Source organism: Patella vulgata, chromosome 4 (genome assembly GCF_932274485.2).
Source record: "Patella vulgata chromosome 4, xgPatVulg1.2, whole genome shotgun sequence".
NCBI classification, from domain to species: Eukaryota; Metazoa; Mollusca; class Gastropoda; family Patellidae; genus Patella; species Patella vulgata.
In genome coordinates, this window is record NC_065882.2 from 31,785,797 (window position 1) to 31,809,288 (window position 23,492).

The 23,492-nt window shown below is 35.0% G+C and overlaps 1 protein-coding gene across 1 annotated transcript in view; it reads right to left on the reverse strand.

The window, feature by feature from the left end:
• LOC126817143 (ubiquitin-protein ligase E3C) overlaps positions 1-23,492 on the reverse strand; it is a 477,264-nt gene that overhangs the window by 47,999 nt on the left and 405,773 nt on the right. The window contains exons 21-23 of the mRNA XM_056100098.1: positions 6,554-6,644; positions 3,658-3,756; positions 3,214-3,370 (exon numbers count right to left, since the gene is read on the reverse strand). Of these exons, the coding sequence (XP_055956073.1) occupies positions 3,214-3,370; positions 3,658-3,756; positions 6,554-6,644 (347 nt within the window). The remainder of the gene's footprint in view (positions 1-3,213; positions 3,371-3,657; positions 3,757-6,553; positions 6,645-23,492) is intronic.

Sequence of the window (23,492 nt, forward strand, 5' to 3'; positions counted from 1 at the left end):
GTATATTATGTCAGTACGACCTGGTCAAGTGAGCTCACACAGCCACAGGCCATGGTGGACGTGATCGAATGGCCCAAGAGGTCAATAAAAGGATGCCAACGTCACTTGCGAGGCTCTTGAAATTTTCAAGTCCTATTGCCAGGAATGTCAGAAGAAACGCAAGCGCCCAAGGATCAAGGATGTGGTGGTACGTTGCATTCTAACAAAAGAATTTGCATTGCGTGCACAAGCCCAAATTTCACTCTAGTGGATCATGGTCTATCAAGACCACTTGACCAAATTTGTTATTCTACAAGCATTTTAAGTTCAAAACGTGCTGCTGAGGTTGCCCATCATCTACTGGATATTTTTCTATCTATCCTCCAGAGTGACAATGGAAGCGAATTTACAGCCGAGGTTATCTTTGAACTGAAGCTGGTGTGGCCCCGACTGGTCATGGTTCATGGTAAACCTCGACACCCTCAAAGTCAAGGGTCTGTGGAAAGGGCAAATGGTGACATAAAGGATATGCTTGTTGCTTGGATGGGAGATAATAACACAAATGATTGGTCTGTTGGCATAAAATTTGTACAATTCCAGAAAAAATTTCCAGTCTGCAAGACTCAATCACCAATCTTGACCCGGCACAAACTACCAGTCAGGAACCGTCACAGACTACCACTCAGGAAGCGTCACAAGCTACCATTCTGGAACTAACACTAACTACCAGTCAGGAATCGACACAAATTAACCCCCAGCTAGCCTAATTGAACAGGGGAATAGTCCCTTCGATTTACTCAATGCCCGCTTGCAAAACATCCTATGTGAAAGAAATGGTGCCAGCTCTGCTAAGATGATACAAGCTCAGCGTATGGTCAAGAGGAGTCGAGTGGAACTAGCCACTGGCCAGGTGGAAGACAATGTAGCTGTACCTATCTCTCTAGTGGATAGGGGTCAGGGTGATCCACGTAATATTCTGGGAATATCATCGACCGCGATGAGAATAACATGTACACCATTTGTATCAATGCAGGGATTTTAAAAGGGAAGTTTTCACGCAATCAGTTTGATTTGTGTCCCCAACAGTTACTTATTGAATCTGATGTAGACTGTACAAAGACGGTAACACTTCATCAGTCTGTACATAAAGAATTCAGCTGCGGGGACAGGGGTATGTCCGGTGCAATTGTGCAGGCTCCAAGGGATGTGGGATGAATAGATGCAAATGCTTCAAAATCAAAATCAAATGCTCCAGCCGTTGTCATAGCAGTGTGTTATGCAAAAACAAGTGACTTGACAGTAGGACTTTTGTGTTCAAATTAATATTTTGTTTCAACGAATTAATATTTCATTTCAACGAATTAATATTTCGTTAAAATTAATATTCTACAATGTATGATTTAACGCTAGATGTGAAGTTTGACAGTGCTTCAGTCATTTCGCGTAATGTTTGCCCATGATTTTTAGTCATTGCGTGTAATGACTGGAATTTTCAGTCATTGCACGTATTGCCTGACGCCCACAGGCATTTCATGTTTAGTCATTACATGAAATGGCTGATTACACATATATATTTGTAAGTACTTTCGCTAATGCTCTTCAGACAAATATACAATGGTTAAAAAATAAAGATAACACATTGTGTTATATACTATTCAAAAAAAGTAGGGGATATTTGATTTTGGGGGCATAATACTAAAATATGCAAATGACTACGAAAAAAGTCACTATAGAACCTAACAGAAGAAACATTTCCAGTTACATGTGACGCCCAAACGCACCAATAGCTACCGCATGGAATGCAGGTGATGCTTGGGATCATCATGGGGGTCCAACCCAAGATTTGCACGACTCTGACTTTGAATGTTACAGTCATTGTGGCATTGAATTCCAGGGTGGAAACATCAGTTTAATTGTTTTAGTGACCAGAAAACAAATTTTGATATGCGTCGGCTTAACCAAAATGAAAGGTTACGTGCCCTTGGCATGCTACAGATCGGCACAACACAGGCGGTTGTGGCGCGGACGATGAATGTTTCTCAGTCTGTCATAAGCAGGCTATGGTCCAGATACCGTGATACACAATCTGTACAGGACAGACCACACTCAGGTCGACCAAGGGCGACAACGCAAGCCCAGGATCGATTTATCCGTACCTTGGCCTTGAGAGATCGTGTCATCACAGCAAATCAGATCAGCGCTCGTCTTCAAACAGACACTGGTGTGAGAGTGAGTGGCCAGACGATTCGGAATCGACTGCATAGGGGTCACCTTCGCGCCCGACGTCCTCGCGTGATCCCTTGTTTGAGAGATCATCACATTCAGGCAAGACGTCGTTGGTGTAGGGGTCGTGAACACTGGGATAATCGACGCTGGAGCAATGTGATGTTTTCAGATGAGTCAAGGTTCACTGTTGATTTTTTGGACAGACGTAGGAGGGTGTGGCGTCGTCGAAACGAGCGCTTCCAAGACGTTAACGTCATCAGACATGATCGATTTGGGGGTGGTTCTGTTATGGTGTGGGGAGGCATCACTGTTGCTGGAAGAACGGCTTTACATGTTGTTGCAGGGCGTGTTACAGGCCAGTACTACCGGGACAACATCTTGGCAGTCCATGTTGTGCCGTTCGCACGACGTCATGGCCGCCGTTTCATCTTCCAGGATGACAACGCAAGATGTCACAGGGCCAGGATCGTTACAGGTTACCTCCAACAACAGAACATCACCACATTACCTTGGCCAGCACTGAGTCTCGACCTCTCCCCCATCGAGCATGTCTTGGACAGAGGTTACGTCAACGTCAACAACGTCCTGCCAATGTCCAAGAACTTGCTGCTGCGTTGCAACAGGAATGGGACAATCTGGACCAAAATGACCTTAGACGTCTCATTAGGAGTATGCCACGTCGGATCAATGCTTGTTTGGCAAACAGAGGAGGATTTACCCGTTACTGACTTGGTTGTGATGCTGTGGTAACTTTGCTGTTTGACCCTGGGTATCATTTTACCCTTATAATGGTCAGTCTGTGCCTTACTTAGTCTAACGATCATTTGGAATAAATCGATGAATGTGAACTTCATTTCATTTTGTCATTTGTTTCTTCGTCAGTTTCATTAGGTGACTTTAATAACACTTAAAAATCAAATATCCCCTACTTTTTTTGAATAGTATATATTTATATATATTATATATATGCTATCTAGAGTACATAAAATAAAGGAAGTAGGAATTAACCTGAATAGTTTGTATGTTGTCGTAGATCATCTATATCTATAGGTATTGATGAACCAGATATTAAAACCTGTAATTCCTGATGATTAAACATCTGTAACCATTCTAAATTTATAACATCCGCCATTCCTTGTCGAAAAGCTGTACAATGACTTCTTATCTAAAATATTTCAATATATTTTAAGGCTCATGACCAAAGTCTAGGATATCACACCCTGAACAAGTACAATTTGGTGGGGTAAGTCTTATTTTTAGCACACACATGTCACAACTGATAAATTGATCTTGGTATTCAATCAAAAATTAGTCACTAAACTACTCGTTTCCTTGCATAAATTTTTATCATTCTATCTATATGTATCAGTCTAGTAGACAGACCTAAATCTCCAGTGAAACATTCAACCAACAAGCAAACAATCCCCCTGTAGTAATATGTAATCAACTAACCTGTTTGTTAAGTCTATAATCAGCCATTAAATGTATATATTCTATTCTATTATCATTATTCACTGTTATATTTCGACCATCAATTTTTAATTCGATTACCTAATAAAATATAACATTACAAGTCACATAATAGTTACATATGTGGTGATAGGCAAAATGAGAGTTTTTTTTATTGAAATAGGAATTATAATTGGGAATTCAGACATTGTCATATTCATGCTAATAGTCCCCTAATTGCTTGAATAATTGGAGCAAAGCATATATATATGTACAATTTTATCAAATTCCATCTTCTTTGATCGTTTGTATTATTAAAACTTAATAAATCATTGTATGTACTCCATAACAAGTTAGCCATTAATCAATTTGTGTTAATTTTCAGGTAAATTGGTCTTATTGAATGTTGTTATTAGCATTAAACTTTATAATCCTCAAGTAAATTAGATTCCCTTTAGGTACACGTAAGTAAGGGGTATCTCTGGTTGATCAGCATTAACTAAGTATTGTTGTGTACATGTATATATTGTCTTGTTATATTTTCATATTTTATCATTGCTTGATAATGACTAGAGAAGCCTAGTCGAATTGTATTCCATAGAATTGTGACCTGTATACTCGAGTACAATTACTAAATGCCATTGAAACAATTTAACATTAATATACCATATTTTTACGCTATTTGAGTACAAGGGGCGGCCATTTTGTCTGTCAATTTTGTGTAACGGTGATATATTCAAACGTTTTTTGAAATTGGATAAAAATTATAACCTCTATAAGGTCCACAAGCTAAAAACGTGATTTTCCATACAGTCAGGAGCCATAATTCAGGAAGTTACGGGCCGATATGTGCGAATATTGAAAGGAACGGAGATCTTTGGGTTATAAACTTACATTTCAAGTTTCATCAAAATCAGAAGAAAATTGTGACCTCTAGAGAGTCCACAATCTTGATACATCATATTTTTACGCTATTTGAGCACGAGGGGCGGCCATTTTGTCTGTCAGTTTTGGGCTGATTTTTACGAAATTTGATCTCAACCATCCTTAGGGTGTAACAGTGATATATTCAAACGTTTTTTTTAAATCGGATAAAAATTATGACCTCTATAGGGTCCACAAGCTAAAAACGTGATTTTTCATACAATCAGGGGCCATAATCCATGAAATTACGGTCCAATACATGCCAATATCGAAAGGATTCGAGACCTTAAGGAGATAAACCTATATTTCAAGTATCGTTGAAATCAGATAAGAATTGTGACCTGTAGAGTGTCCACTAACAATGTGGACTGACGGATGGACAGGGGCGACGACAATATACGTCCTCATGAAAATGTGGGCGTATAACAAAAAATTTTCTTGTAAAAAACGTGATTTCAATTTTCGAACGAAAGTAGTGAATGACGAAGTTTTGAAATTGCAAAATCTGAGATTGCTATTATCTCGAAAAAGACTCTGTAATTCCGAAAATGTGATTTGTTTGAAAATAGGTAAAGAATTGACGAAACTATGGCCAATTTTCAAGTTCGGCCACTTCCAGTATGTAATCTTGCTCAACGAATGATACATTTGCAGAGAACGTAAAAAGAGCTCATCACCAAGCTAATGTGTGGCGTTCACTGGAAGATCGGAATCCATCGGAACTTGATCTGGAAGAGTATTGCTGGGAGAAAGATACCAAATTGAAAACATTACAACCGGTAAACTTGCTCCGGAGTCTGCCATGTTGCTCATCAGATGTGGATGCAGTAGTGACAGCTCATGTAGTACGTGTGCTTGTAGCTGCACTAGGGATGGCTTAGAATATACAATATTTTGCGCTTGTGCTGTCACAGGTTAGCCAGAAACACGACTAAAGTATTAAACTGGATATTACCTAGTTTTGTGGAAGTTATGTTCCTGTTTTGCAGTTAGAAATAGTTTTTTTTAAATGTTCAACAATTGGCCTGTGTCTCCATTTCAGGATCGACCCATGTGGCCCCGGAGCCCCTGATAGGGCTGTATTTGGTGTTATCCTATCACTCATACGCTCCTATGTCCAGAAATATATAGTTTATCTCTAGATTTAGTTTGGTTCGGTGAAATAATCGCCCCAAACTGCCGATAACGAGTTAAAGGGTCATATTGTCTGGCATGTTTGATTTTAATATCATCTAATCACCCCACAACATAATAAATGATTTCAGTGTATTCCTTGACCCCAGAAACATACGGTTAGACACCAAAATTATCATCCTAGAATAAATACTATGGGAGCTATAGGAAATTATTTGATGTGGCGGCCGTCTTGGATGCCATCTTGAATTTCTCAAAACGCTCAAGGGTGACCGAGGTTCACCCAGCAGATTATGAACAAGGGCACCCTAGGCTACTAAAATCAATCATAAAAAAAACTTTGTATACAATTTCCAGGTTCAGTCATAGGTCTGCCGGACTAAGGTATTGATGTGATGAAATGATACACCAAGGTTCATCACTCTCACTTTAATTAGAACTAAAGTTATCGTGTCCCAATGCATCACAAACCAAATTGCTTATCTCTCCTTACTGTAAGCAGAAAATGCTCATCTTCAAACTCCATCAAGGCATCAACCTAATAAACACCTACACCAAGTTTGAACATTCTAACTCAATTAGAAAGAGTTATTGTGTCCCAAAAAGTGTGACGTACATACAGACAGACGGATGGCTGGGGACATTTTAATAGTCCCCTTGTTTCTTCGAAAGGCGGGGGACAAAAATAAAACAAGAATTAGTTCAATACAAATTATGATTCTTCAGGTAAAGTTACTAATTCTTAAAAATAAAGTGAAACAAACTAATAACATTCTGGTAAAAATATTTGACTGGTTATTGGTTATGAACCTCAATTACTTTATGTGAATTAACATCATACCTCTGTTTCACCAAAACCGCTATTGACAACAGTATAATCTAAGCCCAATTCACTGACATCACCCTCATAACTCTTTAAATATAACAGATTCCTCAAAGAAATAAAACAAATAAAATAAAATATGATGAAAACATTGAAAACTTTTATAATATACTATTCAAAAAAAGTAGGGGATATTTGATTTTTAAGTGTTATTAAAGTCACCTAATGAAACTGACGAAGAAACAAATGACAAAATGAAATGAAGTTCACATTCATCGATTTATTCCAAATGATCGTTAGACTAAGTTAGGCACAGACTGACCATTATAAGGGTAAAATGATACCCGGGGTCAAACAGCAAAGTTACCACAGCATCACAACCAAGTCAGTAACGGGTAAATCCTCCTCTGTTTGCCAAACAAGCATTGATCCGACGTGGCATACTCCTAATGAGACGTCTAAGGTCATTTTGGTCTAGATTGTCCCATTCCTGTTGCAACGCAGCAGCAAGTTCTTGGACATTGGCAGGACGTTGTTGACGTTGACGTAACCTCTGTCCAAGCATGTCCCAGACATGCTCGATGGGGGAGAGGTCGGGACTCAGTGCTGGCCAAGGTAATGTGGTGATGTTCTGTTGTTGGAGGTAACCTGTAACGATCCTGGCCCTGTGACATCTTGCGTTGTCATCCTGGAAGATGAAACGGCGGCCATGACGTCGTGCGAACGGCACAACATGGACTGCCAAGATGTTGTCCCGGTAGTACTGGCCTGTAACACGCCCTGCAACAACATGTAAAGCCGTTCTTCCAGCAACAGTGATGCCTCCCCACACCATAACAGAACCACCCCCAAATCGATCATGTCTGATGACGTTAACGTCTTGGAAGCGCTCGTTTTGACGACGCCACACCCTCCTACGTCTGTCCAAAAAATCAACAGTGAACCTTGACTCATCTGAAAACATCACATTGCTCCAGTGTCGATTATCCCAGTGTTGACGATCCCTACACCAACGACGTCTTGCCTGAATGTGATGATCTCTCAAACAAGGGATCACGCGAGGACGTCGGGCGCGAAGGTGACCCCTATGCAGTCGATTCCGAATCGTCTGGCCACTCACTCTCACACCAGTGTCTGTTTGAAGACGAGCGCTGATCTGATTTGCTGTGATGACACGATTTCTCAAGGCCAAGGTACGGATAAATCGATCCTGGGCTTGAGTTGTCGACCTTGGTCGACCTGAGCGTGGTCTGTCCTGTACAGATTGTGTATCACGGTATCTGGACCATAGCCTGCTTATGACAGACTGAGAAACATTCATCGTCCGCGCCACAACCGCCTGTGTTGTGCCGATCTGTAGCATGCCAAGGGCACGTAACCTTTCATTTTGGGTAAGCCGATGCATATCAAAATTTGTTTTCTGGTCACTAAAACAATTAAACTGATGTTTCCACCCTAAAATTCAATGCCACAATGACTAACATTCAAAGTCAGAGTCGTGCAAATCTTGGGTTGGACCCCCATGATGATCCCAAGCATCACCTGCATTCCATGCGGTAGCTATTGGTGCGTTTGGGCGTCACATGTAACTGGAAATGTTTCTTCTGTTAGGTTCTATAGTGACTTTTTTCGTAGTCATTTACATATTTTAGTATTATGCCCCCAAAATCAAATATCCCCTACTTTTTTTGAATAGTATATTTTGAAAAGAGGGACAACAAAACATATGACCTCAGCATCTAAATCGTCCAAGCAGTCCGCAAAGGTTATCACAATATTCATCTTTAGCTAAATAAAGAGCAAAATCTTTATACTGTATATTATCATCTGCTGCACATTGACAAGATTTTATGACATTATCAAGGGCAATAGCTCAATAATCAGAAATTGTAGAAATTCAAACGGGTTCTTTATTTCAGGGATTTGAATACTGCATGCAAAGACTAGTTTTCGGATACATTCATAAACGAATATCAAAATAATGGTTATCTGAATCATTTTACTATCCTTTACAATGTTCTGAAGTCCTTTTGTGTTTGTTCTCTATATATATACTATATAATGTAGTCAATTTTACATTGATGCCATATGCAGTTCTGGGTACTTTTCTAACTTGTGTCATGTTATTAAGGGATATTACCAATAAAGAACTGTTTCATTCTATTTTCCAATAACATTCAGTAAGTCAATTTGACACAGATTTTGTCTTGTGTGGTTCAACGAATCTGGAATACTGTTACTGCCATACTGTCAAATCAGGATCTCGACATAGTGGACAAACTTATTTTTCTATCAGAAGCTTTAATAACAAGCGATTGCCATGCAAGATACGCCCACATTTTGCAAGAGATGGACAGAGAACGAGCTAAAAAAATAATGTAATTTTTTTGTACAATCAGGGGCCATAATTATTATTATTAGGCTTTCAGACTTTGTCTGAAAGACTATTGTTTTTACTAAAATTATTATTAGGCTTTCAGACTTTGTCTGAAAGTCTATTGTTTTTACTAAAATTATTATTATTAGGCTTTCAGACTTTACTGAGATTACTAAAATTATTATTATTATTATTATTTACCGCGGGAGCCTATTTCTCCATGATCGAAAACAGATATCGATCTAGGGTTCAATTTTCTCTCGGGAAACCATGTGGTGGTTACTCGATAAAGTACTTTTGAAACTTCTGCGCAGACCGGAAGTGGCCGAATTTTTAACGGTAGCAATAAATCAAAAATCGGCCGTGGTTTCGTAAATTCTTTACCTACTTTAAAACAATTCACATTTTTGGAAACCCTGAATCTTTTCCGAGATAATGGCTATCTCACATTTTTCAATTTCGAACATTCATCTATGGCTTTTGTCGTTCGAAATTTGAAAATTTAAATTTTTACAAAAAACTTTTTTATTAATGAATATTTTTTAGTCGTGTTTTACACAAAATTAACGAGTCATCTGACTTGGGCAAAAATGTGATTTTTTTTGTCTCAGTAATTTTCCTTGGCCGCCATTGGCTAATTCAGTTTTTCAGTCCTAGATTAATTATTTATTGCTCAATTTGTATAAAACTAAGTTCACATACTCCATTGTCTCAATTGTCATTTTTTTTGTTACCAATAGAGTTATCTGTCCGCACCGGAAGTGGCTTAATTTTACCAAAAACTACAATTTTGACAGTTAGGTACCATTTTTCGAAAGCAAATATTATTTTTTTTAAAAACTGATATAACTAAAAGAGTGTGCCCTTTAAAGGCGCACAAAATGTTGGGAACAGTTTTTTTAATTTCGATTTCATTTTCGAGCAAATTCGATTAAGAGGTGAAAAAAGGTGTAAAATTGACCTATTTACAACCCATTCAGGCTTTTCAGATTTTCAGATATTTCTACGTAACTTTTATAAACTTGTAGCTATAATCTATACGAAGAAAATGTATGTTAAAATTAGTTTGTAAAATAAGCAGTTACCTAGAAATGGGCAATTTTGCATAAGTCAAAATTTTCGTTATTTTGCCTGTAAAATAGTCAATTATTATTGGATTTTCACAAAAGTGACACCATTTGATTCAAAAAGCAAGTATGCGTCGTATCAAATTGATTACAATTTAAAATTGACACCGGCAGTGACAACATTTTGTCAAAAAGTGCATTTTTAACTTTTAAAATCAATATTTTTTTCAAACAAGAATTATTTAATATGTATTAATAATTTTAATTTTTTGTTTACATTCACATATTAATATAATCCATAAGGTCATATAGATTTCACAAAATGGTTTCTAAATGGTTCAGTGGCGGAGAAATAGGCGATTTTCAACAGGTCACTTCTCAAGGTTTTTGGTCCATAAAAGTGTCAATTATTATTCGATTTTCATAAAATTTTCACTGTGTGATACCTAATGCCATTTACAATGTCATACAAGTAATTTAAGATTTTCATTATCACCAGAAGTAATGTCATTTTGGCAAAAACTGTATTTTTAGCCTTCAAAACAGATATTTTATTCAAATGAGTCTAATTTGTAATGTTTTTAAAATTATGATATTTGATTCCAATCAACAAATAGATTAAACCCATACGATCATACAGATACCAGAAAATTGTTTCTAACTTGTGCGGTTGCAGAGAAATAGACGGTTTTATACAAGTCACTTTTCAAGGTTTTTGGTCTATAAAAGTGGCAATTATTATTCGATTTACATAAAATTTTTTACCATGTGATGCCTTGTGCCATTTCTGATTTCATAAAACTAATTGGACATTTTCATTATCACCGGAAATACTGTACACTTACATGTAACAAATGTATAAAATGAATTGATATTGCTGGATTTGGTTGATTCGGCGTCCATTTTATTTGATGTGTGCAATGCTTATGTGGAAACCTGTTTAATGGTTTCATTGGTACCGGAAGTGACATATGTTTAGGGTAACGTGGCACCGGTGAAACCGTAGTCATATAAATATATTTGATATTAAAAAAAACCCAGTTAAAATCGGTGCTCTTGCAAAAATCGTGATTTCACGGTCGGGTGTGACCAGATTAAAACACCTAAAGTATCGTTTAGTAGCTCGATGAATGGGCTATTGTATGACACACTTCCTGTCTGATTTCTGAAAGCCGGTTCAGTGCTGCTTGCAGGTCTAGTTCTTCTTATTATTATTTTTTTTTTTTTTCCACTTGAGCATATCTCAGAAACTATTTGTCGGATCAACTCAATGTCTTCGGTTTTACTATGAAAGTGGGTATGACTTAGAGATTAAAGCTATTTTGAACTTTCTGTGACAATGCGAAATGTCCGAAATCACCGAAGTTGTCGTTTTTTGAAATATTGCCGTAATATTAACAATAATTGTTGGATTTTAACATTTGATACATTTTGACATAGCCTGAGACACGGCAAATAGCTACGATTGTTTAGATTTTAGATTTTCAATTAATCTTCGAAGATATTAGGCGCCAAATTTTGAAAATTTAAATTTTGACAAAAAACTTTTTTATTTATGAATATTTTTTTATGGCGCTTTACCTATAATTAAGGGGTCGTGTGATTTGAGCAAAAATATGAAAAAATTTTGTATCGATAATTCACCTTGGCCGCTATTGGCTAATTCAGTTTATGGGTTCTGGGTTAATTATTTATTGCTTGATTTGTATAAAACAAAGTTCATATGCTCAATGATGCAAAGTCTCAACTTTTTTATTACTGATAAAGCTTTCTGTCAGCAGCGGAAATGACGTAATTTTGACCAAAACTACAATTTTGGCGGTTAGGTACGTCTTTTCGAAAGCAAATATTATTTTTTTAAAATAAGTAAAAAGTAAGAAGTTGCGCCATGTAAAGGCACAAAAAAAGTCGGAAGCAGTTTTTTTAATTTCGATTTCATTTTTGCGCCATTTCGATTTAAAGGTGAAAAACGGTGTAAAATTGAGCTATTTACAACCCATTCAGGCGTTTCATATTTTAAAATATTTCTTTGTGACTTTCATAAACTTGTAGCATTAATTCATACGAAGAGAATCTGTCTCAAAATTAGATTGTAATATGAGCAGTTGCCGAGAAATGGTCAATTTTGCAAGTGTCACTTTTTACACTATTTAGCCCGTAAAAGAGTCAATTATAATTGGATTATCATAAAAGTGATACCATTTGATGTGTAATGTCAATTGTGACTAGGTCAAACCAATTTAACATTTTCAATATCATCGGAAATGACGTAATTTGGGCAAAAACTATATTTATAGCTTTCGAAACAAATAATTTATTCAGATGAGTCGTATTTGTTATTTGTTTAATATTTGGATAGTTGATTCCACTCAACTAATAGAATGAACCCATAGGATCATATAGATATCACAAAATGGTTTCTAAATGGTTCAGTGGCGGAGAAATAGGCGATTTTCAACAGGTCACTTCTCAAGGTTTTTGGTCCATAAAAGTGTCAATTATTATTCGATTTTCATAAAATTTTCGTGTTTGATACCTAATGCCATTTACGAATTCATACAAGTAACTTAAGATTTTCATTATCACCGGAAGTAACGTCATTTTGGCAAAAACTGTATTTTTAGCCTTCAAAACAGATATTTTATTCAAATGAGTCTGATTTGTAATATTTTTAAAATTATGATATTTGATTCCAATCAGCAAATAGATTGAAGCCATACGATCATACAGATACCAGAAAATGGTTTCTAACTTGTACGGTTGCAGAGAAATAGACGGTTTTCTACAAGTCACTTTTCAAGGTTTTTTGTCTATAAAAGTGGCAATTATTATTCGATTTACATAAAATTTTCACCATGTGATGCCTTATGCTATTTCATAAAGGCGCAGAAAACATCGGGCTCAGTTTTTTTAATTTCGATTTCGTTTTCGGGTCATTTTGATTTAAAGGTGAAAAAAGGTAAAGTTACCTTTCGGCAACGGAAGTGACATAAATTTAGCAAAAACTACAATTTTGACAGTTCGGTACCACTTTTTGAAAGCAAATACTATTTTTTTCAAATCTAGTATGACTGAAAGTGTGTGCCCTGTAAAGGCGCAGAAAACATCGGGCTCAGTTTTTTTAATTTCGATTTCGTTTTCGGGTCATTTTGATTTAAAGGTGAAAAAATGAGCTATTTACAAACCATTCAGGCTTTTCATATTTTAAAATATTTCTTCGCAACTTTCATAAACTTGTAGCATTAATCCATACGAAGAGAATCTATCTCAAAATTAGTTTGTAATATGAGCAGTTGCCGAGAAATGGTCAATTTTGCATGAGTCACTCTTTACGCTATTGTGTCTGTAAAAGAGTCAATTATTATTGGATTTTCATAAAAGTGACACCATTTGATGCGTAATGTCAATTGTGACTAGTTCAACTCAATTTAACATTTTCCATGTCACCGGAAATGACGAAATTTGGGTAAAAACTGTATTTATAGCCTTAGAAACAAATAATTTATTGAAATGAGTCGTATTTGTTGTTTGTTTAATATTTTGATATTTGATTCTAATCAACTAATAGAATGAACCCATACGATCATATAGGTATTACAAAATGGTTTCTAACTTGTTCAGTTGTAGAGAAATAGGTAATTTTCAACAGGTCACTTTTCAAGGTTTTTTGTCCATAAAAGTGTCAATTATTATTCGATTTTCATGAAATTTTCACTATGTGATACCTAATGCCATTTACGATTTCATACAAGTAATTTAAGATTTTCATTATCACCGGAAGTAACGTCATTTTGGCAAAAACTGTATTTTTAGCTTTCAAAACAGATATTTTATTCAAATGAGTCTGAGTTGTTATGTTTCTAAAATTATGATATTTGATTCCAATCAACAAATAGAATTAACCCATACGATCATACAGATTCCAGAAAATGGTTTCTAACTTGTATGGTTGCAGAGCAATTGACGGTTTTCTATAAGTCACTTTTTAAGGTTTTTGGTCTATAAAAGTGGCAATTATTATTCGATTTACATAAAATTTTCACCATGTGATGCCTTATGCCATTTCTGATTTCATAAAACTAATTGAATATTTTCATTATCACCGGAAGTACTGTACACTTACATGTAACAAATATATAAAATGAATTGATATTGCTGGATTTGGTTGATTCGGCGTCCATTTTATTTGATGTGTGCAATGATGAGGTGGAAACCTGTTTAATGGTTTCATTGGTACCGGAAGTGACATATGTTTAGGGTAACGTGGCACCGGTGAAACCCGTCATTACTGCATCACAGTTCTAGTTCTTATTATTATTATTATTTTTTTTTTTCCAATTTGATTGTATCTCAGAAACTACTTGTCGGATTGATTCGATGTCTTCGGTTTTACTGGAAAAGTGGGTGTGACTTAGAGATTAAAGCTATTTCGAACGTTCTGCGACAATGCGAAATGTCCGAAATCGTCGAATTTGTCGATTTTTGAAATATTGCCGTAATATTAACAATAATCGTCGGATTTTAACATTGGATACATTTTGACATAGCCAGAGACAAGGCACATAGCCACGGTTCTTTAGATTTTTGATTTTCCACGAATCGTCGGAGATATTAGGCGCCAAATTTTGAAAATTTAAATTTTTACAAAAAACTTTTTTATTCATGAATATTTTAATGTGGTATTTTACCCAGGGTTAAAGAGTCATCTGATTTGACCAAAAATGGCACCATTTTTTGTCATTGTAAATTTCCTTGACCCCCATTGGCTAATTCAGTTTTTTAGTCCTGGATTAATTATTTATTGCTCGATTTGTATAAAACAAAGTTCATATGCTCCGTAATCCAAAATGTCATTTTTTTTGTTACCGGTAAAGTTACCTTTCGGCAACGGAAGTGACATAAATTTAGCAAAAACTACAATTTTGACAGTTCGGTACCACTTTTTGAAAGCAAATACTATTTTTTTCAAATCTAGTATGACTGAAAGTGTGTGCCCTGTAAAGGCGCAGAAAACATCGGGCTCAGTTTTTTTAATTTCGATTTCGTTTTCGGGTCATTTTGATTTAAAGGTGAAAAAAGGTGAAAAAATGAGCTATTTACAAACCATTCAGGCTTTTCATATTTTAAAATATTTCTTCGCAACTTTCATAAACTTGTAGCATTAATCCATACGAAGAGAATCTATCTCAAAATTAGTTTGTAATATGAGCAGTTGCCGAGAAATGGTCAATTTTGCATGAGTCACTCTTTACGCTATTGTGTCTGTAAAAGAGTCAATTATTATTGGATTTTCATAAAAGTGACACCATTTGATGCGTAATGTCAATTGTGACTAGTTCAACTCAATTTAACATTTTCCATGTCACCGGAAATGACGAAATTTGGGTAAAAACTGTATTTATAGCCTTAGAAACAAATAATTTATTGAAATGAGTCGTATTTGTTGTTTGTTTAATATTTTGATATTTGATTCTAATCAACTAATAGAATGAACCCATACGATCATATAGGTATTACAAAATGGTTTCTAACTTGTTCAGTTGTAGAGAAATAGGTAATTTTCAACAGGTCACTTTTCAAGGTTTTTTGTCCATAAAAGTGTCAATTATTATTCGATTTTCATGAAATTTTCACTATGTGATACCTAATGCCATTTACGATTTCATACAAGTAATTTAAGATTTTCATTATCACCGGAAGTAACGTCATTTTGGCAAAAACTGTATTTTTAGCTTTCAAAACAGATATTTTATTCAAATGAGTCTGAGTTGTTATGTTTCTAAAATTATGATATTTGATTCCAATCAACAAATAGAATTAACCCATACGATCATACAGATTCCAGAAAATGGTTTCTAACTTGTATGGTTGCAGAGCAATTGACGGTTTTCTATAAGTCACTTTTTAAGGTTTTTGGTCTATAAAAGTGGCAATTATTATTCGATTTACATAAAATTTTCACCATGTGATGCCTTATGCCATTTCTGATTTCATAAAACTAATTGAATATTTTCATTATCACCGGAAGTACTGTACACTTACATGTAACAAATATATAAAATGAATTGATATTGCTGGATTTGGTTGATTCGGCGTCCATTTTATTTGATGTGTGCAATGATGAGGTGGAAACCTGTTTAATGGTTTCATTGGTACCGGAAGTGACATATGTTTAGGGTAACGTGGCACCGGTGAAACCCGTCATTACTGCATCACAGTTCTAGTTCTTATTATTATTATTATTTTTTTTTTTCCAATTTGATTGTATCTCAGAAACTACTTGTCGGATTGATTCGATGTCTTCGGTTTTACTGGAAAAGTGGGTGTGACTTAGAGATTAAAGCTATTTCGAACGTTCTGCGACAATGCGAAATGTCCGAAATCGTCGAATTTGTCGATTTTTGAAATATTGCCGTAATATTAACAATAATCGTCGGATTTTAACATTGGATACATTTTGACATAGCCAGAGACAAGGCACATAGCCACGGTTCTTTAGATTTTTGATTTTCCACGAATCGTCGGAGATATTAGGCGCCAAATTTTGAAAATTTAAATTTTTACAAAAAACTTTTTTATTCATGAATATTTTAATGTGGTATTTTACCCAGGGTTAAAGAGTCATCTGATTTGACCAAAAATGGCACCATTTTTTGTCATTGTAAATTTCCTTGACCCCCATTGGCTAATTCAGTTTTTTAGTCCTGGATTAATTATTTATTGCTCGATTTGTATAAAACAAAGTTCATATGCTCCGTAATCCAAAATGTCATTTTTTTTGTTACCGGTAAAGTTACCTTTCGGCAACGGAAGTGACGTAAGTTTAGCAAAAACTACAATTTTGACAGTTCGGTACCACTTTTTGAAAGCAAATATTATTTTTTTCAAATCTGGTATGACTGAAAGTGTGTGCCCTGTAAAGGCGCAGAAAACATCGGGCTCAGTTTTTTTAATTTCGATTTCGTTTTCGGGTCATTTTGATTTAAAGGTGAAAAAAGGTGAAAAAATGAGCTATTTACAACCCATTCAGGCTTTTCATATTTTAAAATATTTCTTCGCAACTTTCATAAACTTGTAGCATTAATCCATACGAAGAGAATCTATCTCAAAATTAGTTTGTAATATGAGCAGTTGCCGAGAAATGGTCAATTTTGCATGAGTCACTCTTTACGCTATTGTGTCTGTAAAAGAGTCAATTATTATTGGATTTTCATAAAAGTGACACCATTTGATGCATAATGTCAATTGTGACTAGTTCAACTCAATTTAACATTTTCCATGTCACCGGAAATGACGAAATTTGGGTAAAAACTGTATTTATAGCCTTAGAAACAAATAATTTATTGAAATGAGTCGTATTTGTTGTTTGTTTAATATTTTGATATTTGATTCTAATCAACTAATAGAATGAACCCATACGATCATATAGGTATCACAAAATGGTTTCTAACTTGTTCAGTTGTAGAGAAATAGGTAATTTTCAACAGGTCACTTTTCAAGGTTTTTTGTCCATAAAAGTGTCAATTATTATTCGATTTTCATGAAATTTTCACTATGTGATACCTAATGCCATTCAGATTTCATACAAGTAATTTAAGATTTTCATTATCACCGGAAGTAACGTCATTTTGGCAAAAACTGTATTTTTAGCTTTCAAAACAGATATTTTATTCAAATGAGTCTGAGTTGTTATGTTTTTAAAATTATGATATTTGATTCCAATCAACAAATAGAATAAACCCATACGATCATACAGATTCCAACTTTCTAACTTGTATGGTTGCAGAGCAATTGACGGTTTTCTACAAGTCACTTTTTAAGGTTTTTGGTCTATAAAAGTGGCAATTATTATTCGATTTACATAAAATTTTCACCATGTGATGCCTTATGCCATTTCTGATTTCATAAAACTAATTGAATATTTTCATTATCACCGGAAGTACTGTGCACTTACATGTAACAAATATATAAAATGAATTGATATTGCTGGATTTGGTTGATTCGGCGTCCATTTTATTTGATGTGTGCAATGATGAGGTGGAAACCTGTTTAATGGTTTCATTGGTACCGGAAGTGACATATGTTTAGGGTAACATGGCACCGGTGAAACTCGTCATTACTGCATCGCAGTTCTAGTTATTATTTATTATTATTATTTTTTTTTTTTGGTAGAGCCTATTTCTCAGTGCCTGTAACAGATACCGATATGGGACCTAATTTTCTATTGGGAAACCATGTGGTGGCTACTTGATCAACTATTTTTGAAACTTCTGCGCAGACCGGAAGTGGCCGAATTTCATGCGGTGCATAAAAATTAAAAAACGGCCGTAGCTTCATCAATTCTGTACCTATTTTCATACAAATGACATTTTCAGAAACCCTGAGTCTTTTCTCGGACGATAGCAGCTGAAAATTTCGAAATTTCGAAACTTCGTCGCTGACTTCTAGCCTTCGAAAAATGAAAAATTTTGTTTAAAAGATAATTTTGTTATTTTTCTAAATTTTCAAATTTGACCTACATTTTTGGATACCTGAAGACCATCCGATTCCAGAAATATAATTTTCATTCTGAGTTATCGCCCTTTATTTTTCGATTTTTTTCGAATTTTCTACCCATTGCCCAACCCTTATATTTTTGGGACAGAATAAATCGATAGTTCTGAAAGTCCTGGAACATAAAGCTATATAGTCAGACCGCTGGATAAAGCAATTTCAACAACGATCCGAAAACCGGAAGTAGTTGAAATAATGATAGATATTTCGAAAAAAAGGCAAAAAATGGGTGTTTTGGGGAAAAACTCGATTTCTCCGTTCATTATCAATGGATTAAACAAATTAAGCTTTCGTTGAGTGGCCCGAGGAATGGACTGTCGAATGATGCCCAATTTATACAGATACTATGACCAAGCAGCAAAATATGACAAGCTGAAAATCAAGTATTTTCTGATTTTGAGCGTTTTTGGACGCCTTTATCTCAAAAACTTAACCTACAATTTTTTTTTTAACTTTCTCTATCGAGAGTCCTTTAGTTAGTCTTGTGCATGAAAACATCCAAGAAGTCTTTGAAATGTCTGGAATAGGATTAAAAAGGGACTGAAAATCGAAAAAAGTCGAAAAATCGTGAAATTTTGGAAAATGCTATATTATTTTATTATTTAATCAGATTTTTACGAAAAGGTTACACATTCAGATAGTTGACCTAATTACGATTCTAACGATGTATAATATGTATTGAGTTATTGAAATTTAATTTTCAAGATTTTGACATTTTTGAATTTTTGGCACTTTTGAACATAGGATTTCTCAGGGCCATTTTATCTGATTAGATAATGTAATATATCATTACAGAGCCCTGTGGCTATCTAATTGCCCAAATTGGTTATTAAAACTACCCCGACAATAATCTCCATACCGGACGTATTCAAAAAATGAAGAAAAAGGTTAAAAAAAATTAGCGCTCGTGCGAAAAACTTGATTTCTCCATCAGATCTTAGCGGACCAAAAGAACTAAAATGTCGCTGGATAGCCCCATTAATGGACTATCATATGACATCTGAATGGCACGATTTAGATGGCTAGAAAATAAATTATGGTACGCCGAAAATCTAGTATTTTCCGTTTTGGAGCATTTTGAGAGGCCTTTTTCTCAAACACAACAACTACGTTTTTTCTTAAACTTTTTTTACTCAAGAGTCCTATGGGTGGACTATGGCGTGATTCCAAAAATAAAAGCATTGAAATAACATAAGTTGTACAAAAAGAGCCTCAATCTTGGAAAAAAGTTGAAAAATCCTCAAATTACTGAAAATGCTCTTCTATTATTCTTTGTTTTGAAAACAGCTCAATGGGTGTTTCTAAAACTTCTGGTACAGAAAGTTAACTATCCAAACAACATGTTAAAACTATCCCGACAATGATCCAAAAACCGGAAGTAGTCGAAAAAATATCCGATAATTTGAAAAAAACCAACTTAAAAAGTAAAAAATGGTGATCTTGCGAAAAAACTGATTACAACGCCATATTTCAACGAATCAAAACAACTAAAGTGTCATTGGATAGCCCTAACAATGGGCGATCTTATGACATCACAATGGCAAAAAATCGCTGGTTACGTAATATATTATGAGATGCTGAAAATCTAGTATTTTCCTTTTTGGAGCCTATTCAGACGCTTTTATCTCGAAAATTACTCTTATTTCCTTTCTTAAACTTCTGTTACTTAGAGTCCTAACGCTGGTCTGGGGTGTGAATCCAAATTTAAAAGCCTCAATATAGTATAAATGGTCCAAAATCTGCTTCTAGTGGTATAAGGGAGGTAAAACTGTCCAATGGATCTTCCTGAAACTTTTGGTACAGGAAGTTAAGTTCCCATACCACTTGTTAAATCTATCCCGATAATGATCCGTAAACAGGAAATAGTCAAAAAAATATTCGATATTTTTAAAAAAAAGACAGTAAAAAAATCGGTGCTCTTGGAACAATCAGGATTTCACCGTCGGGTGTGACCGGATCAAAACATCTAAAGTATCGTTTGGTAGCTCGATAAATCGGCTATTGTACGACACACTTCCTGTCTGATTCCTGAAAGCCGGTTCAGTGCTGCTTGCAGGTCTAGTTATTAGGCTTTCAGACTTTGTCTGAAAGACTATTGTTTTTACTAAAATTATTATTATTATTATTTTTTTCCGCGGGGGCCTATTTCTCCATGATCGGAAACAGATATCGATCTGGAACCAAATTTTCTATTGGGAAACCATGTGGTGGCTACTCCTTAAAACAATTTTGAAACTTCTGCGCATAACGGAAGTGACCGAATTTCATGCGGTGCATAAAAATGAAATAACGGCTGTAGCTTCGTCAATTCTGTACCTATTTTCATACAAATGACATTTTCAGAAACCCTGAGTCTGTTCTCGGACGAATTCAGTTGAAAATTTCGAAATTTCGAAATTTCGTCGCTGACTTCTAGCGTTCGAAAAATGAAAAATTTTCTTTAACAGACAATTTTTTTTATTTTTCAAAATTTTCAAATTTGACCTGCATTTTTGGATACCTGAAGACCATCCGATACCAGAAATATAAGTTTCATTCCGAGTTATCGCCCTTTATTTTTTGATTTTTTTTCGAATTTTCTGCCCATTTCCCAACCCTTATATTTTTTGGAAAGGATAAATCGACAGTTCTGAAAGTCCTGGAACATAAAGCTATATAGTTAGACCGCTGCATAAAGCATTTTAAAAAACGATCCGGAAACCGGAAGTAGTCGAAATAATGATAGATATTTCGAAAAAAACGCAAAAAATGGGTGTTTTGGGGGAAAACTTGATTTCTCCGTCCAGTAGCAATGGATTAAACAAATTAAGCTTTCGTTGAGTGGCCCGAGGAATGGACTGTCGTATGATGCCCAATTTATACGGATACTATGACCAAGCAGCAAAATATGACAAGCTGAAAATCAAGTATTTTCTGATTTGGAGCGTTTTTGGACGCCTGTATCTCGAAATTTTAACCGCAACTTTTTTTTTAACTTTCTCTATCGAGAGTCTATTCGATAGTCTTGTGAATTATGCCAACAAATAAGACTTTGAAATGTCTGGAATACGATAAAAAAGGGACTGAAAATCGAAAAAAGTCGAAAAATCATGAAATTTTGCAAAATGCTCTATTACTTTATTATTTAAACAAATTTTTACAAAAAGATTACAGATTCGGATAGCTGACCTAATTACGATTCTAGCGATGTATAATATGTATTGAGTTATTGAAATTTAATTTTCGATATTTTGACATTTTTGCATTTTTGGCACCTTTGAACATAGGATTTCTCAGGGTCATTTTATCTGATCAGATAATGTAATATATCATTACAGAGCCCTGTCGCTATTTAATTGCACAAACTGGTTATTAAAACTATTCCGACAATAATCTCCATACCGGAAGTATTCAAAAAATGAAAAAAAAAGATTAAAAAATTGTCGCTCTTGCGAAAAGCTGGATTTCTCGGTCAGATATTACCGGACCAAAAGAAGTAAAGTGTCTTTGGATAGCCCCATTAATGGACTATTATACGGCATCTCAATGGTACGATTTCGATGGTTAGAAAATAAATTGTGGTACGCCGAAAATCTAGTATTTTCCGTTTTTGGAGCCTTTTTAGACGTCTTTTTCTCGAAAACGACAACTCTGATTTTTCTGAAACTTTTTTAACGCAGAGTCCTATCGGTAGTCTGTGGCGTGAATCCAAAAGGAAAAGGTTTGAAATAATATAAGGGGTCCAAAAATGGCCTCAATCTTTGACAAAAGTTGAAAAATCGTTAAATTATTGAAAATGTTCTTTTATTTATCTTTTTTACAAAAAACTACTGAATAGATGTTTCTGACACTTCTGTGACAGAAAGTTAAGTATCTAAACAAATTGTTAAAACTATCTCGACAATGGTCCAAAAACCGGAAGTAGTCGAAAAAATATCCGATATTTTTGAAAAAATAACGTAAAAAGTAAAAGAAGTGGTGATCTTGTGAAATAGTGATTACTATGCCAGATTTCACCAAATCAAAACAACTAAAGTATCATTGTATATCCTGATCAATGGACGATTTTATGACATCTAAATGGTAAAAATTTGCTGGTTAGGCCATACATTATGGGACGCTGAAAACCTTGTATTTTCCTTTTTGGAGCCTATTCAGACGCTTTTATTTCGCAAACTACTCTTAATTCATTTCATAAACTTCTGTTACTTGGAGTCCTAGGGTGGTCTAGCCTCAATATATACTCATGTCCAAAAGAAAGTATACGCTGTGCATTTCATACTGCAAAGTCGTTTTTCCATTCTATGCGGTATTTGGGTACAATTTCAATTTGTTTCACCTTTTGTTGCTTAGAAATGTTGAGTTTGGATGCAAGAAACAAGCTCAGTAATGTTTTATCAATTGTTTTTAATCTAAACAAAACTTAGACATATTTTTAGTGTGTATACTTTCTTTTGGACATCAGTATAGTATAAATGTTCCAAAAATTAGGGCCCCAATCTTTGAAAAAAAAAGTGGAAAAATCGTTATATTTGTATCTGTACTATAAGGGTATTAGGGAGGTAACTATCTCTAAGCACGGTGGAATCCGGCTACTAATTATTAGTCTCTATCATCCAGAAAAATATTCTACGAATATTAGTCTGGATCCGTTGTCAATATTTGAGAAAAAATGGCTAGATAATCCGGTCTTTTACATTATCCAAGGGAGGTAACTCCTCTTAATTATTAGTCTCTATCATCCAGAAAAATATTCTACGAATATTAGTCTGGATCCGTTGTCAATATTTGAGAAAAAATGGTTAGATAATCCGGTCTTTTACATTATCCAAGGGAGGTAACTCCTCTTAAAACCAGATGTTTACGCCCACGAAATTAATTTAAGAATGTCATTTCAAAAAATCCATTTGATTGCACGCCAGTTCAATATCTAACACTCAATTGTTTTTGTAAAAGTTCTCTCTTCATGGGCCATATCTAT